Source organism: Lineus longissimus, chromosome 17, assembly GCF_910592395.1.
Source record: "Lineus longissimus chromosome 17, tnLinLong1.2, whole genome shotgun sequence".
Taxonomy (NCBI): domain Eukaryota; kingdom Metazoa; phylum Nemertea; class Pilidiophora; order Heteronemertea; family Lineidae; genus Lineus; species Lineus longissimus.
In genome coordinates this window covers 9835309-9852821 of record NC_088324.1, presented here as the reverse complement: position 1 = coordinate 9852821, position 17513 = coordinate 9835309, and the positions used below count along the sequence as shown (strand labels likewise).

The following is a 17513-nucleotide window of genomic DNA, read 5'->3' as shown; positions in this document are numbered from 1 at the left end:
AAGTCTTTTTTAGGATACAGCTTAATGCACTAGCACATTGTAATAAATACGTTATGTTTGGTCGGTAAATGATCTATGATAGGCTACTTTAGGCTATAATATATTATTTAAAGCTGACGGGTCAAATATATCCTCCCGAGCAAGACAGAAGCCGCCGGAGCAGCATTCGGGAATGCTTGTATCGAGTATGGGCCTGGATCTTCTACTGACTATGTCCATTACCATCAGTGCACAGCCGAAAGCGAATCATTTCTCTATAACAGGCACCTCGGGTACACTTCGAGAGAACACATCCAGAGATGCAGTCCGAAATCTGTGTTTATCGCTTTCGATATGGCTAGTCATTTAGGTCGATGTATTATACTTTAGTGAATATCGTTTTGTTAAATGATGCATTGTACAATAAATTTACTTAAGTTTGGTCTTTTTTGAGGGGAAATTGCCTTTAAATTCTGCAACTCGTCCAGATTTTGCTTCGGGTCCATGATAATTCTAATTGATGTTTAGCTCTTTCGCAAACTACCGAAAGTGACTTCGGTAAGTGCCTACATGTACGTCCAGTTTTGGTAAAGGCTAAGCCATCCTAAGATAGCCATCAAGCCAAGCCAATATTTCCAGTGTGTCACCAATTCGTTTCACACTTGTGAATCCGCCAAATTCTGCATGGAACGGGCGTGCTCAAAATTCGTATAAATGTGCTGCGACAGACCAGTAGTTTCATTACAATCGCGGATCTAGTCCAAACTGTTGAGTGAGACCAAGCATATTTGGGCAAGCTAACCATGATGAAATCAACCGTTATTATTGTACTGGTGGTGGTGTTCGCGATGCTTGGTGAGTAAATTCCCCATTTAAAAAATATTTTCAAAGAGTTCATGTTATTACTAATCGCGGAAGAGCACGACCGTCCACTTCGAAAAGACGTACCCCGGTAGGCCTAAAATTTCGAAGGTGTGATGTAATTTTTCCCCTAACTTTGTTCTTGAAGGTACGGAAGATTATTAAGGCTACTTGAGTTGTTTTCCAAAATTGCTCCTTGCATCAAGTATTATTTAGATTTTTCACGAAGTATAGCATACTTTTTATATGTTTTGTTACGTGACATGTTGCGGCCATCACCAAAATACCATCGATACCTCTCGATAAAATACCTTTCAAGGCTTGATCGTCATAGACTATTCGCAACTCATTTATTACATGTACTTCAAATTATGGCCGATTACAGAACGTTCCAGTTTTTCTTTGTTTTATTTTCAGCAATCGAAGAAGCCAAAAGCCACCACACCAGGAAGCACAGGTGGACCCGTAAGTGTTTTCGATGACCCGTCATTTTGCCCAACCATCATTCACCGCCACTTTTATCAAGGGTGGTTTTCAGATTGCTACTTATATTGTTGACGCTTTTTAACAGCTGCATGTACTTCTTCCTTGCAGCAAAGATCTACGAGGTTAAAGTGGACCCAAGCGACACTGTCATGGACAACAGCACATGTGCCAAGCGCTGTGAAAAGGAAGACATGACTAGAAAAGCCAAGGTTTATATGTGTTCCGCCTTCTACACCGGGGCGGCCTCCAACCAATGTTTCCTTTCTGTCCTCCACTGTCAGAAGAAGGGGGCATTCAAAAAGCCAACTGACTTGACCGAATGTGCCGATTGTTTCCGCAAAGCCGGTAAGTATACACTTCTTCTTCTTCACCTGCTTCCGCTGCTGCTGCTGCGATTTTGCTTCTCCGTCTCCGTCTCTTTCTCTTTCTCTTCTCTTCTCTTCTCCTCTCTTCTCTTCTCTTCTCTTCTCTTCTCTTCTCTTCTCTTCTCTTCTCTTCTCCTCTCCTCTCCTCTCCTCTCCCCTCCCCTCCCCTCCCTTCCCCTCCCCTCTGACTTCTTAGTCGTTCGCTGTTAAGATCGTTTCAGTCAGCCCTCATCACAGTCGTCATTCCCCCCCAATTTGTGTGGGATTTTGCTTGATAAAAAAAAGCATTGCAAGAGCATGAGCATGAAAATCTACATGCAATAAGAATATCGTAAAGAATGTATTATTGTAAAATCGCGTACATGTGTAGACCAAATTAGTAGGATCTTTACTAAGAATTGCATCTGTGACAGGGATTTTTGGCTAAGGACACCGCCATGAAATTTTGCCCAATATTTGTGCGCGATCGTCTTTTCAGCGAAACCAAAGTGGGGAAGAAAAGGTGGTAAGTCATCATCGAGAAACAACCACAAGTGGCGAGGAAAGACGACTGCGAAGGAATGTAAGTGCATGACGCCAGAATGTCGTCTCCGTTTTCTCTGCTTTTTCTTAAATATTCCAAGTACATTGTATACCAAAGTAAAATTGACGGGACAAAGACAAACACCAAATTGAGAGTGTTATGTTTTCACCGACTGACTTGTATATGAAGCAGGTTTCAAAAGTAACACACTCAAACTTGGCTTGAGGTCTGAGCAGTCTAGGAGGGGATGGAATTCCATTTACATTGTGGTCTGTCAATCCATTTATCAGATGAAAGTTGTACTTAAATTCTGTTCATGGTTCAGTCAATCAAAATATCATCTAATGAAAGTTCTACTTAGATTCTGTTTAAGGTTGAGTCAATCCATTCTGTTTATGTTTCAGACGGTGATATTTAAATGAAAGCAAAATCAGATCCTCAACTACAGACGCTCAAGACAACAGCTACAAGAGAACAAAGTCATACACTCTTAAACATACTAGGCTTCTGAACCAAATATACATCTTCTTGGCGTTTTTCTGAGAAGTGAAAAAACACGTTTTTCAAGGTCAAAACCTTCAGGGGCTTCATTTTCCTTAATAACATGTAGAAGGTACGCATATTTGTGTGGCTTGAAATCTCTAAAAGGTGTTTTAAACGCCTCAAACCCTTATTTTTAGGAGTGTACTGTATGATGTCGAAGCAAATACCAAGCGAGCAGTGTGCAGTTTGGCTCTGGAATGAAACTCGTGAAGTCTAGAGCAGAGCAAATGTCTTTTGGTAAAAATCTACATCCATTCTGATGAAAATATCCACTGCGCAATGCACATCGGTTATTGTATTTGAATGAGAGCAAGCCCATGATTCAATGCGCCAAACAGCAAAGTTCTGTCGACCAACCAACTTTGATGACATGGTTTGTTAGCATTATGACAGAACATCACATCAGCAGTGTATGACCGCTCATGCACTGCTAATCACTTGTATATCAACCTGGATAGAGATATTCTTGTCGCTGTTGAAGCGAAAAATACTGTAACTTGAATGTTGTCTGTATTAAACCAAGGATCAAGAGTAAAAATTAAAATAGCGTTATTTTGATTTTAGTCGCAGCGACTTGCGATCATTTTCGCTGCGATGAGCAATAAAAATATATCTGTATCTGCGGTCATCAATTGGTTTCATAGTAGACCACTGGAGGTAACAGTGACTGATCACCAATGCCCCCTCAGACTAGAGATTTTGTACCCTTTTAGTAGTTATAACTGGCGGCTGCAAATTGCGGGCGTCTTACTCTTTTATAATCTTGTGTTTCATCTGATATACAATGAACGGCTCAGAAGTCGCTTCAGTGTTCTATTCAACAGGTTAAAAATCTCCCCCTCGGAGTTGCTTTATATATCGAGTCCAACGCCAGGGAGAGCACTCGTAGAAAGTTCAGGCGCCACCGGACTTCTTGTACTCCATCCGGCCCTTCCCCAGAACTAAGAAAATCGGTGGGCCATATCAATCGGACTTTGAGCTGTTATTTGTTGGCACTCAAATAGATTCAATAAAAGATTCTGGCGGCTGCAAGTAAGTGCGACTTCGTTTAGTTTTGTAAATAAGGACGGGAACGTCTGCGTGGCTCATGACGTAATGGCTGACACTCCCAAGGACGGTTCTGGCTATAGGCCCCAGGCCACGGGACCCCATCACTATCATTGTCGGCTTCTCCAAGGTGGCTGCCTTGATGATGCATTCGCCTGGGTGGCCCTCGGCTCCAACAATTCTGTAGTTCTCCAACTGCAAAAGACACAAGCGCCAAATAGGTTCATATGGTTGTTAAAAGGTAAACGATGAAAGATAATGGGTAAATCTTGCAACAAATACAATCAAAACACGCTTAATCATAACAAATTAAGTAGGATACCATTCCTAGGATAGCGGTTTCTGTCATGATGTTTTCCACATTATGCTGACATTCAGCTATTTTTCGTGATGCTGCAAGGTTTCGCTCGAATTGACACATTGCAGCCTTTCTCCTTTACCTACCCCATATTCATTTACTTTCGCCATGTATTGCATTTCCAGACCTTTACTTGTCTTCCTGGCCTCCTGCCGGCATCCTCCCAACTCATTTACTTCGTCATCATCTAGGCCAAAAAAGGAATTATACAGGACTTTTTTCAAAAGCCCGCGCCTTGGCATCCTGAGAGCAAGCTTTTTTTACTCCTCCGCCATATATCGACAGGCGGAGTATACTGAAAACCACTGGTTATGCGATAGCATCTTGGATGATACGTTTATGTCGTACCTCGTCGTTAGTAGCTTTTCGTAAGGTTTGCAGAATCTGCACATACTGTATTACTCTGGAATATGAAAACCTACCACTGACGGCATGATCACCAGTTGCATGAGGGCGCTTTGCTGCGTAAATGAAAACAATCTCGACACCCGGTTTGTGTAGCTTCTTCAGGTAGACTGAAATGGGCATGGAAACTGATAGGTACGGTAAAGTGGTACAGTTACAAAAAGATTCTGAGCGCTGAATCGGATGTAGTAGAATAGAAAATACGTGTCTTGTTCTGAATTGTTTGTCTTCACGAAGCCTTAATTTAGTAACAAGAATGTGGGTTAGTGTATCAAAAGAGAAATACACGCATAAGCATTTTGCACTGCACTTTAAAGATAATATTCAGCGGTGCATCCCACTACATGAATGAAATGACGATACTGTAAAAACTGAATCATTTTAGTGGAACCATAACTAAGGTAACAAATATCCTTGCTATCATAATCTATCATTTGCGGAGAACTACTTTTCCAACACACTGTAATATGCATCATACTTACATTCGACTGCATTGGCAGCATGATAGCTTCCGTCCACGGGTATGAGGATCTTGTCACCATGTGCGGGGGGATTGAAAGCCTGAACCGTGGCAGCGCTGCCAGATACCCCCGTCACCCAGTTCCCCATCGCAACAACTGCAACAGAAAAAACGTTCTTAACCTTATCTGCAGCTTGTTGTGCACCTTGCTTTAGGAATTAAACCCGTTTAGTGCAAAAATCTACATCTACTTGCTCTACACACGTGCCTCAGCCAATGTCCTATCACAAGCTGTCGCTTTTCCAATACGGAAAAGTTACGGATTAATGATGTAAACTCGTAACCCGAACCTAAATACAATGGTTTCTTTACGATGGAAAGATAACGAGCGTGTTTGAGACGAGGAGAAGGTCCATCTGTCACAGAGCACAGATTGCATCGTCTCTTTCAGACAATGAATGTTTTTACCATTACATGCACAGTTTATATACCTTCTAAATTGAAAGGACAATTCGTGTGAAAGCCGTCTTCTCTTGGCAATTGGATCCAGCATCACACGTCAATACGTTTATATGTGGAATAACGCTGTGACACAACTACGAGGTACGTCGACTTTTTTGTTCGTGGGTCCTAAGATGATGTCGTAGTTCGGGGCCTGGTTGTTTGAACAGGCTGGGGTTATTTGGCCTGATCAGACGTAGGGGCTCAGGTAGACTGGATGACTGGATGACGATTGAGGCCCCCTCCGGGAGTTCCTGCTGGTGTCTGCACGACATCAACTTGATCATGTCTGCATGGGCACAATGTACATTGGCACCAGTACAACATATTTTACGTTCTACTAGAGTCGCATCCTCCCATAATCAGTGGTTTTCAATACACTGCCTCTCGATATTTCAATGACGTATAGGAGTGAAAAAACTAGTTCGACTTGACCCAGGATGAGTCGGCTCTATTGAACTTCTCTGATCAACAATCGCCATTGTTTTTTGAATAGAAGCAATCAGTGGAATTGAACTGGATCCCATATATACTAGTCAACGAAACATCATGCATATTGTTCTAAATTGAGACATGATTGTCCAATGAAAGGCAGTGCGTGATGGAGATATATGAAGCTGTATACCTACCTTGTTCAAGCTAACGGGGGTATGACATTCACTATGGACGACAGCGACGGTGTCGGGTTATATACTCCAACGATTAGTTGAACAGTATACAATACATCTCAGTGTGACATAATGACCTCTAACGTACATATTATCTGACCTCGATTTCTGACGACACATTTCGATGAATCGTCTGTGTCATTCAGCAGTCTGCTGAGTACATTTATGGGCGCCACTGTACCATTCCAACTCCGAATCCATCCTCGTACAAGCGTCAGGGCAATGCACTCCGCCTCTCGATATTTTAAGAACGTATAGTAGTGAAAAAAACCCAGAATCTCAGGATGCTTGGAATCAGATTCAGGTAGTGATAGTCGGCCCATCATTTTTGATATATCATATGAATAGCTACTGGTTAAAGTGGTGCAGTGATCAAGGGCGCTCGGTTGCTGAACGTCTCAGTTACGTTTAGAGGTACGATGACACGTGAGTTCAATTCCAAAACTTACAAACCCAATGATTACATGTACAAAGACAACGACATGGCAGTTGTTCCTCTGTTTTTCATATATATATTGACAGTACTTCTATTTCCTACACTTTATCACTAAAATATTAAGATGTTGTAAGATCGGTATAAGATCAGACGAAAAGGCAAGAAGGCAACATTCTAATTGAGCTGTCCTGCATCACAGGGGACCTGAGACGTCTGGCCCATTTAATTCGATCAAATACAATATAAATAGATATGACCGATCTGGCCCAGATTCATATATACCTCATGATTTAATCAAATTCAATTGTTAAAATACAATGTATAATCAACAAATACTTGCTTGTATCTCATGATCACCATACGCTGGGATCCATTTGGATATACCAAACCCGTTTGTGGCTGCATCGGTGTACTTGCGCAGCAAAAAGGTAAGGACGCTAAATGATACCGGCGAAATTGAATGCTGGAAGCACACATGCAGATGTACATTTAGATACACGTTATCAGCGTCATATTCTCTCTTTCTGTAGCGGTGTCTGCGTTGTTTATGGGTATCTGTTTAGTCTATAGACAGCTAAAGGAATACCATAATGCTGATACTAGTACCAGGAATAAATAAACACTGGTCTTTTTAAAATGCTTGCTAGTACTTTAATCAGCACCTCTTTCTAATGATGCAGTGAAGATCGGGCTAATTATGTTGCTGCATGCGGATGCTAATTGGCTAAAGAAACTATTTCATTCCCGGTTATATTTCTGCGGACTGTTTGTGTAGTTAATGGGCCGAGTGGTTAACCTAGACAGCTAAGCTACCCCGACGGGTTACCTTGAGCTAAAGCACCTCACCCTCAATCGATCAGCAGTCAAGTGAGTGGTAAGATATGATCAGGTCGCTGCAATACTTGCTATACTAAGGGATACTTTATAAGATGCAGATGCCTTCTTTCAATAAGTAAGTTTCCCGCATGATTTTTCTTAATTTACTTTAGTTTAACGTATATAGTGTAGTTTTTCTTTAGTATTGAAGCATCCCCTGTATGCACGGTATATGGTCAGTCACATTGGCTCTATTACATCAGTTTGGACCAAATTACTCGTGCAGAATTTTTTGTCTGAAAACCTTTAAGTGAAAATGGATCTAATGTGCATTGATACTGCTTTAAAAAGCGCTCCGCCTTCCTCAGATTGCAACTTGCGCCAAGATCGATATGTTCAACCTGACTTTTGGATTATGGGAAATAATATTCCTGTTCTTATGTTCGGTAATGCATTTGGGGGGAATAGGTTCGAGATCGCCCATTTCGACATAACGGAATAGGAATAACCGGAGGTGCCTGGGTGTATGATTATCGCGAGGACTATCTCATTAAAAGGCAGGAGATTTCCATGTTAACAGTAGGTAATTCGGCCGCGAGGTGGTAACAGGCGACTAGTATCATAATTATACCTCATCAGCGGAACTTTTTGAACCGTTAACAAATTGATTTTAGGTCAATGTCAAGGTCAACTGTTAACCTCAACCAGAAGTCAATGAACTGTTACCCCACTCGTACTCGTATTAGAGGTAAGGTAGCGCTGGGGCGGGGTTTGACGCACCTGGTGATACCTAAATGTATATTTTTCACCTTTCTATCGCCCAAACACCGCGCATCTGTCTCCCGAAACTCGGCGGAGATATCCCGCTAACGAGTATCAAATAGTAAACTACCGTCCAAGTTGATGGAGTGTAAATGCCAATTGTTTACACCAACACACTCGTTGTTGGATTCCAGAACATCAACGATAAGGCCATGTAAAAAAATTGTTGGTTATCATCCCGTAGTCCTATATAATTCCATTAAAAATGTTGCCCCACTGAAAAGAATTTGCTTTAAACCGCTTTCGACAATGTCCAGCAATCGCCGACCATGCAGTGTTCATTAGGTGGGGACATCCTGTAGAATTATCTGATTTTACCCATGGCAAATACTTTCTAACCAATACATATTTCATTGTAAATTCCACGTGACATCTCTCGATTTGACCTACTTTGGACACTGTCTCAGGAATATCAATTATAGCTTGTTTGTGCTAGCTTTGTTCTCAAATGAAGCATATGCAACTAGCGTTGACTAATGATGCAATGATTGCACGTATAGTATTTACTACTACAATAACAATAACACCCCATTTTCCATCTTTGTTCGTTTTAAAATGACAATGGCGAAAATGAAACGGGATCAAAGGGGGACGTGGTTGGTGTGAGGTGACAGGGGGCATCCTGGACCAGCATGCCATACCAGTCGCTACAATAAACAACTCGATGTTTTAGTTCCAGCCTCACCCGTAATCCATCGGTCCAATGGTACAGTATGTGATGCAGCCAATTTACTTCAGCGCTCTGCAGACCAGAAACTGGTTGGTCTTCCGAATTGCGCTTGAAAGATTTTGGAATATTTCGGCCCCTTTTTTCTAATCTATATTCTGAATGAAGATGTTCTCATGGCTTTGAAAAAGGCGAGTCGAAATCGAGCCAAAATGGCGGCGGGGTCGAGCCAATCGGGTAACGGGGTAGGTAAACGGTTCAATAGTTCAACAGTTCATCGAAAAATATCCACGTCTGTTGACCGAGGAATTTTATATCAGGGAGTTTTCGCAAAGCCACCGACTGAAACGCCAACGTGAACGCCTATGTCATTGTTTGAGCTCTTGATTACGATGTCGAACAATGGAATAGGCGTTCTCGTTGGCGTTTCGGGGATTTGCGAAAACCTCCTCGAGACCACCAATTTGACCCGAGAGCACGCCTGTATTTACCCAGTTTCGCTCACTGAAAATACTTTTTTGTCTACCGCCACATTACGTTGTCATTGTGTGTGAGTTGTATTGACTTAGCCTATAATTCCGACATTGTCAGTAGAATATTGACTATCACCAGCAACGTAAAGGGTCGTTTGTTTATACAGTCTTTGTAGCTCAAATAAAGCATAAATCTAGGCAGACTTTGATGGAAGCGTTGATTGTATGCAGTGAAATGATCCTGTTCCATGCTGTTTTCAAATAAAAACTTGCTCTCGTATTTCGAGGGAGATTTTGACCTATCTGGGTGGATAGACAATAAAGCCTATTTACTTAACATCGGATCATCTCGCCACAGTATAGTCACTATAGAACTCCAATGCAAACAATCGCTTTAAACAGCTTGCGGCAGATGAGACTTCAACAATATACATATATTGGTTTTAGTCACTAAGTGTGAAAGGTGCCGTAGCAGAATCCTCGACATCTGTCGGACCTTTGAACAAAGCGCAAAATGTAAAAATCCATTACAATGCAAAATTATTAGAGTGGCGATTTATGATTAAGGTGCATATACCAAAATTGTTTGTTAAAGATTTGTTACCGGGCCAATGACATTATTACAGCTGTCCAGGAACCTTCCATTCTAAAGCAGTTTTTTTAGATTAAATTCCATGTTTCCACGACTCGAAATTTTTTCATAATAAATGTGTATTGGTTAAGGAGTTGATACCGAACTGGAGGTATTGGTTGTCTCACCATAACCGCGAGGGTGGAGCTAAAATGTTGACCAAAACCGGGGCGAGCAGCATCAATTAAGTAACGAATCATGTGGTTTTAAATGCTTTTTGACTGCTTCCATATTTTACACCTACCCAAGCGGTTGCGATTGTCCAACTGTAACCGCTGACTTCAAAACGAGACTTCGTTGGCGCATAGTGCATTGCACTGTAAAGTTCATTCTTGACCCCGATGTTTGAGAATAATTTGAAGCCATAGAATAACGGCTGTTGCTCACTCATACACAGCTGATAGCGAACCAAGTGCGATAATACTTCACAGTTCCTGCAAAATTCTGCTGCCGCTTGGTGACCAACTTAGCCTCTGTGGTTCCAAGTAGCACTAAGAACATGCCGTTTGATATTTGTTCGTCAATTTTCGAAAGTTTATTAACACCGGGTCACAGGGCGGTTAAAAGCTTTGATCAACAAACAATTACATCGAAAAATATTACAATGAATTAGAAAAATGTATTGATCTTTATCGTTGCGTTTGAGGTCATTGCTGGTCAAGACATGTTTGCCTTGAATAAATCAGTCAGAAGCCATCATGGTTTTTTATGACATATTTTTACTACATTTTTGCCAATAACTAACTTTTCTTTCCTTGTTTTTGCACGTCAATTCCTCTCAAGGCCTTTGATATCTATAGCAATACACACTGTTATCGGTCATCGACCAATAGGGGTGTACTTGTAGGGGGGTTGGCCTAATTATTCAGTGAGACTAAATCTACTTTCATTAGGGAAGTTCCGCGACATCGTCAAAAGGTTGACCCGATAGATTCCCGATAGATGGGTTGTCGTACGTGACATTCATCTAATCAGATTTATTATGATTGCAAAGCATATACATGGCCTGGCAGCGATAAAAATTGTATCAAATATACGTGTATTGGGGTAGGCATCTAATTTCATTGTTCAGGTGTTTTCTTACTAATTAAAATTGCAGCTACAATATTAAATGCCACGTTCGTTTCGTTATTTGAAAATGTTTTTTTGGTTCGTTTGAAATATTTTTTCAATATCAATGCTACCACTTTTTGTCAAAAACGCCTTTTACACCTTTAACACCTGTCTTTATCACCTTTTTGCTTTGCCTCGTCGCAGCTTGATGTGTATAAAATCATGTTCTAGAAAATGATGCGGCGGGTTTCCAGCAAGAGGAAACACAAATTCTGTGTCATGCCAGATACTGACAAATGTGCCATCATGATACTAAAGTATATCAAATCATGACAATCATTACTTAACTGAAACAAACTGCCATCCAGCAAATGCGCCTGAGATTGTCCCTAACCACTTGTCATTCACGATACCACGCTCCAAGCAGGCCTTTTGTTCATTTATATATCGTAGGCCCGAAGCTTTATAAAACTTCACATTTTCAGATTTTCAGTCATTGTCAACTCTGTTGGCACTGATATCAGTAAGGCTTCAATCGGAGGGCACCTGTCTTGAAGTGTGGATTACCTCTAATGTAAGTACGTACATGTATGTACATATCTATAATTCCTATCAAATTGCAAACACTAACATGTCCGAAATGCAGGAAGTGTTTGTCCCATATTTTTGCGATAGTTCTATGATTCTGGTGGGAGGGTGTCATTTCACTGTACTTAGAAGAATGGTCTCGCCTATCACCAACATATCACAAAAGGTTTTGTCCGGGTTCTCCGGTTTTCTCCTACGTTAGACATGTAAAGTCATTCTAATCGAACTTCTTAAAAATGCACGATATTTCGCGATATATAAATTATCCGCGAGGCAGGCCAACTGTCACACCTTTAAGCTCTGGCTTGATCCATCGGCCTACCGATGATATTTCCTTGCCCGTTTTATATCGTTAAGCTTATTCAAATAATATTAAGTAGTTCGCCAAAGCCGAATATCTATCTAGTCCATGCCGCTTTCTTGATCATGGGTTTAGAAAGTTTGTCCTAAATTGGTTGATGTTTGTATTATTTGCTGTACTGATCTCGTGTATATGAATCAGTATGACTTGGAATGCAATTCTCTCAATGATATATCGAGAATAAAGCATATGTCATTGATTGGAAAGGATATCGTGATCACCTAGCATTATATATCTTATGCACAGTGGTTCGATAAGTGAGCGCTCAGTCCTAAAGGCCAGATAAAAGAACAAAGTGTGCTAACCAACCGTAGGAAGGAGTTGGATTGAATTTTTTAAATAGAGTTCATTGTCATGACTGCGATATTAAATCGATTATACATGTAATTTTGGCTCTTCAAAATAACAATTTAGATCAAAATTTCACAGTACAAGTGAGTAGTTTTTGTATGTTTAGTTTTTTGCTTACATAGACGTGTTTTATTTGTATCAAATGCTTGTTGGGTTTATCATAGGAACCCCTCTTACATGCAACTTGGTGTGTCTTGTTTTAGGTTCATAATCATCTTGACCCTAAATATATTGACATTGCTGAGCTTTACAGACAACGCGCGAAAAGTACAGCATGCATTTGTATGCAATCTATATTTCAAGCTGAAGCTGATCGGCTATTACTCACTCTTAAACGGCATCGCTGTACACCAAATGGCAAGTTAATAGCGTGAGGCCACTGACGATCAGCGGTCTGATATCTCGGCAAGTGTAGCGCTTTTGTGTCTCATTCAAAAACCACAATATGCTTTGCGTTGCAACTTACGCAGTGTCTAGAGAAAAGGCCAAACCCTATGAAGTTATTTTGAAATCCAGCTCATATTAACAGCGCAGTGGCCATGGAAAGTGAGGTCTGTGTGACCGAAAAACAATTTCACCATATGCTGCTTTATTTACCGCATAGAGATAGTGTACATAGAATACGGCAGAATCAGCTCAAATTTGGGTGAGGCGCACCGTAAAGTGAGGCGCGCGATATACAGAAAAATTACACTTACCGCTGGAATAATTATATTTTTTATATATTTTTGATCGGGAAGCTTTTTATTTTTATATCAGATATTTGTTTCAGTTGCATGTATGTTCAAGAAAATCATGGCAGCATTCGTCTTTTCAATTCTCATCACGGTCTGGGTACCGGGATGGTCGTGTTACCGGGGGCCTTGTAATGGTAATTAGCGAGGAATCCATTCGGGACCGGCGATTCTTGGTCGTCATAGCGGGGTGGTCGCGTTACTTAGACTTTTCTCCAACAGTTCAGGGACATATCGGTAGAATTCGCCCTTTCTTGGAGTTTCCTCGTTACCACTCACAAACAGTGTCCGCATCACACGATTCGATTCACATGTTTTTTGTCCACCCTCGCTTAGCCGATCTACATCATTTTCCTCTATGTTTCTAGGACGATAAAGATGCATCGGTTAATGATATTGCTGATGGTGGGGGCGTGTTTGATGGTGTCCGGGACCAACGCCGGTGAGTGGAACAAATCTTAAACCAAATTATATAATTGATGAAAATCTTTAATTTTTTAGCTTAATTTTCTAGGGAATTGATACGTATTGAACTATTTGAACTTTAGTCACGAAGACTTTATAGACTAGGTTTGTAATCCATCTTTACCTAAAAACCGAAAGTGAAGTGACAATTTCTATTCAATACATGTATTTCCGAAATTTCGTCAGGAAGACTAAGTATCCATCTTCATCTAAACACCGACAGTGAGGTGACGATTTATTCTCAAACACCTCAAACTATACTGGAAGTTTCGTCACGAAAACTTATTGATTTTATGACCTGGGCCCGGTTGTTCAAAAGAAGAAATACATTTTTAAAGATAACTTAACGTTAAAATTCCTGACTTGGCGTTAAGATAACGTCAAGTTTTATTTTGAGTTGTTCAAACAATATTAGCCTAACATTGGCGTTATCTTTAACGTTAGATTTAACTTACCTAAAACCCTAAGTTAAATCTAGCGTTATCTTTAACTTGATTACCTATACCTACCATGGCAACTAACATCAGTGAACCAAGATGCAATATTTACTAACATTAGCGTTAGTTTACCCTAACGTTGTTTTGAACAACCCAAATTTAACGCCAAGTTAGCTGACGCCAAGTTAAGGAATTTAACGTTGATATTTAACTTAACATCAATGAAATTTAACTTCTTTTGAACAACCGGGCCCTGGCCACCATATTTTTGCCGCCGTTCCTCCAGATGCCGATAGCGATTACCAAGCCATTGAAGACGCGTTCTGGGAGTGGCGAATGATAGTAAATCCCAATTATGCGATAGACGCAGGGCGGATGGAGTTCGCGGATAGAAATCCTCAGGTCGGAGTAGACGTTCTTGATGAGAGATTCGTAAGTTTTTACTTAAATATACCAAGAAACATTATACAAAGCAGACTTGAAGACATTTCTTATCCGACAGGGCTATGGAATTGATTTTTTCTTCAAATTCTTTATTCTTAAGGGGTACTTTCATTATTGCCTAACTAAAAGACCTGATAAAGTAATATGAACATACCCCCTTCGTTTGATGTGAAGTAGAGCAATCAAGTTGGACCAAGTTTTTTACTCTTTCTTTGTATAAAGATATGGTAGATGTTGGATAGATTTTCGACCCGCGGGTTTTATGGGCCCTTTTTACCAGATACCCTTGTAATACCTACATGTATAGGGTCAGGAAAACAAAAAGACAGTTTGTCGTCCCGACCCTAGGTGGTACAAGCGTACCTGGTAAAGGGCATTTTATCATCTTTTGGCAGCTATTTGTGGTCGGAATAGAAAAAAATAAGTCTTCTACTTCAGAAAAAAGCAGAAAAGTTCATGGATGACATACTTGCGGTCGATGAAGCTCAGCTGAAATCCGCTTCCATCAAAATGAGCTATCGAGTTCTGAAGAAAGCCCTGGAGTATTATATCAATGGTTACAGATTTAAGGAGTAAGTACTAAAGTGTACTACGCGTTACATAAGATATGAGTGACTTCTGATTCTTTAATTAGCTATGAATCAACTGGACAGGTCCATCAGCAGGCGTAATCATGCGATTAACAAAGCGCTTGAGTATAAAGCTTTAAAATGTAGGCAAATCAGTGTCAAAATAAAATACATGTATGCGTTTTTTATTCGAATGTAAACCAACTCACTGTAAGTCTACCAACTTGAGCTATCATGTGATAACAGGCAAATTATAACATCGATGGCCACTAATTTATGGAGTACACACTTTTGTATATAGAACGTATCACAAAAATATGTCGAAGTTTTGATTAAAAAAATGCCGATCAACAGTCCACGAGCATGAGCTATCGTGAGATAAAATGGCCCTAGGATATTTTATCGATGGTCACAGATTTATCTGTGACACATAGAAAATACGTTTGCTTTTGACTCTCATGCAAATAACCTGTACGTCCCTTGAGCGGCATTTGAATACGGTCAAGTATCAGTTTGGCTGTGACTTAACCATCAAGTGCCTTCACAGTAATTTATTCACATCGGAATTTATGCGCAACAAAAAATATCAAAAGAGGCCGAAATTAACGACATGTATCAATGCCAGTGTTGCTAGCATTGTTGCCGACATTTGACAACAAAGGGGAATATTCTGATAAGAGAAACGAGTTGGAGTTAAATTAAAGACTAAATGTTTTCTAAATTGAGTCCCCTCATCTGACCTTGATCTGGAGAGCCCGTATTTGATCTTGACATTGAGTGCTGTATCTGACCTTTCTCCTTCCAGCTTCACCCTTAACTACATCAACTTCCTGGAAGGGCCACATATTGGGTTTAGTCATTTGACTAAGAAACTTCCTTTCAACAACCAAAGTGACTATGAAAATTACCTCAAACGAATCAAAGGATTTGCGACACTGGTATGCCATTGTAGACAATGCAAAGTATAGCCTTATAGCCTTAATATGTATGGTATGATATATGTTTTTGGAATGGCCATTAAAAGAGACTCATAGCCCTAAATACTTCCGATATTAAAAGCGCACAATATGATGTTTTGTCCCAGGACACTCTATGCTAGGACATCTAAATATGTTACACAGGCACCTCGTTCATTTTACACTCCGGACGCTGTGGTGTTAGCCTTGTTCCTCCCATAACGGAAAATGGATATGATGAGGAAAATGGGCTGCAGTGGGAGCCTATAGCTTAGGTATGCAAAGCTATGCTATATCACAAAATTGATAAAACTGTCTTCAATAGATTGTGTTGATTAGCTGTTTTATCTTTTATGAATTGATAAAGACTGACAACTTGACAATTACAGATCGACCAAACTACAGATATGTTGAAGGAGGCTGTAAAGAAAGGCAAGGCTAATCACAATGTATCTATGGTAAATATACTAGAATTTCAAGAAGTAGGCGTGTGTGAGCCAAAGCGTGAAATGGGAAATCACAGTCATACGCTACATAGCTTATCTAAAAAGAGACTTGAATGAAATATAGAGTCATGAATCAATTTATCTCATTCAGATATCGAAACAGTATCAAAGCTTTGCTCTAGCGCGGGCTGGAATAAACTCTTGCGTGACGCCGGCGACTCTGCTTTGTATACCTCCTTGGGAGGGCATGGCTGCGATCAGATAGGGAAAAAAGTTAATCCAGGCCTATAGATATTCTTCAACGGTAGCCTTATCCTTTGATTCCTCCGGTAGCAATGCAATTGAAGATATCACCGATTAACATCTGTGGTTCGACGTAAATAAAAAAAAACAATAACAAATACCTGTATATTCGGAATTCTCTCCACGCAGGGTCGCCAGTGATAAGGGTCAAGAGGCTACGCTCATAAATTTCGAATGGCGTTATCAATGCGAATAAATTATCTTTTTTTCAGAACAGAGTTCCAGGTCAAATTAAAAACATCCTGGACAAGTCGTATGACAAGACGGACTATTATATTCCACTATCAGCTAAATTGGACGGCGTTACTGTCATCGATGCAACAGCAAAGTACGTTTCATTTTAAAAGTACAACTTGGGTGTGGAATTTAGGTGGTTTGAAGATGATACCTCCGATCCCCACCAGGTGTTCCTTCAAATCGCTGGACTATAGCGGGAATTGACTTGACTGCAGACTTACTTGTATGTTTAGAGTTAAACGCCTTTCGTTTTTTTGGTTTTCATTTTTATCAGTTTTTAAATTTCAGGGCAGACTTGAGAACTCGTGCTAAGGATATAATCGAAAATAAAATAAAGCCAGCATTTGTTAATCTTCGCACTTACATCTTGAACGTAAGTTGAAAGTACATAATATGTACATGTATGTCACGTTGAAAGGCCATGATATCGAAATACTGGTCCACCGACTCTCGTCACCCTCCATTTCACCACCCCGTCAGCTTTCCGACACATTCTCAGCACGCGTTCCCGAAACCTTCGCTGTGATG

General features: G+C 40.4%; 3 protein-coding genes across 9 annotated transcripts in view; 2 read left to right on the top strand and 1 right to left on the bottom strand.

The window, feature by feature from the left end:
- Window positions 1–742: 742 nt before the first annotated feature.
- Window positions 743–3301, top strand: LOC135501572 (uncharacterized). The gene is made up of 5 exons (XM_064793740.1): window positions 743–834; window positions 1258–1305; window positions 1435–1671; window positions 2170–2253; window positions 2619–3301. Exons 1-5 carry the CDS (start codon window positions 783–785, stop codon window positions 2630–2632), a joined length of 435 nt encoding a protein of 144 aa, XP_064649810.1. The 5' UTR covers window positions 743–782; the 3' UTR covers window positions 2633–3301.
- Window positions 3244–6284, bottom strand: LOC135501570 (universal stress protein in QAH/OAS sulfhydrylase 3'region-like). The gene is made up of 5 exons (XM_064793738.1): window positions 6158–6284; window positions 5050–5184; window positions 4585–4677; window positions 4249–4349; window positions 3244–3999 (listed from the first exon to the last, which is right to left on the bottom strand). Exons 2-5 carry the CDS (start codon window positions 5174–5176, stop codon window positions 3754–3756), a joined length of 567 nt encoding a protein of 188 aa, XP_064649808.1. The 5' UTR covers window positions 5177–5184; window positions 6158–6284; the 3' UTR covers window positions 3244–3753.
- Window positions 5535–17513, top strand: part of LOC135501568 (uncharacterized) — a 21177-nt gene continuing 9198 nt past the window's right edge. For 4 of the 7 annotated variants that reach the window (XM_064793736.1, XM_064793730.1, XM_064793731.1 and 1 more), the window contains exons 1-8: window positions 11563–11668; window positions 13497–13570; window positions 14317–14462; window positions 14913–15046; window positions 15849–15981; window positions 16389–16457; window positions 16961–17076; window positions 17274–17358. In XM_064793736.1, coding sequence (XP_064649806.1) covers window positions 11667–11668; window positions 13497–13570; window positions 14317–14462; window positions 14913–15046; window positions 15849–15981; window positions 16389–16457; window positions 16961–17076; window positions 17274–17358 — 759 coding nt within the window. In that variant the 5' untranslated portion in view covers window positions 11563–11666. Of the gene's footprint in view, window positions 5631–11562; window positions 11673–12362; window positions 12478–13496; window positions 13571–14316; window positions 14463–14912; window positions 15047–15848; window positions 15982–16388; window positions 16458–16960; window positions 17077–17273; window positions 17359–17513 lie in introns of those variants that run through there. The other 3 variants (XM_064793734.1, XM_064793733.1, XM_064793735.1) reach the window with 3 other exon arrangements.

Coding starts and splice junctions, on each gene's coding strand:
- LOC135501572 (XM_064793740.1), top strand. CDS start 783: ATGATGAAATCAACCGTTATTATTGTACTGGTGGTGGTGTTCGCGATG. Junction 835..1,257: donor GGTGGTGTTCGCGATGCTTG/GTGAGTAAATTC, acceptor TTTTATTTTCAG/CAATCGAAGAAGCCAAAAGC. Junction 1,306..1,434: donor CAGGAAGCACAGGTGGACCC/GTAAGTGTTTTC, acceptor TCTTCCTTGCAG/CAAAGATCTACGAGGTTAAA.
- LOC135501570 (XM_064793738.1), bottom strand. CDS start 5,176: ATGGGGAACTGGGTGACGGGGGTATCTGGCAGCGCTGCCACGGTTCAG. Junction 4,678..5,049: donor TGCTGCCAATGCAGTCGAAT/GTAAGTATGATG, acceptor TGCCCATTTCAG/TCTACCTGAAGAAGCTACAC. Junction 4,000..4,248: donor CGAAAGTAAATGAATATGGG/GTAGGTAAAGGA, acceptor TGTCTTTTGCAG/TTGGAGAACTACAGAATTGT.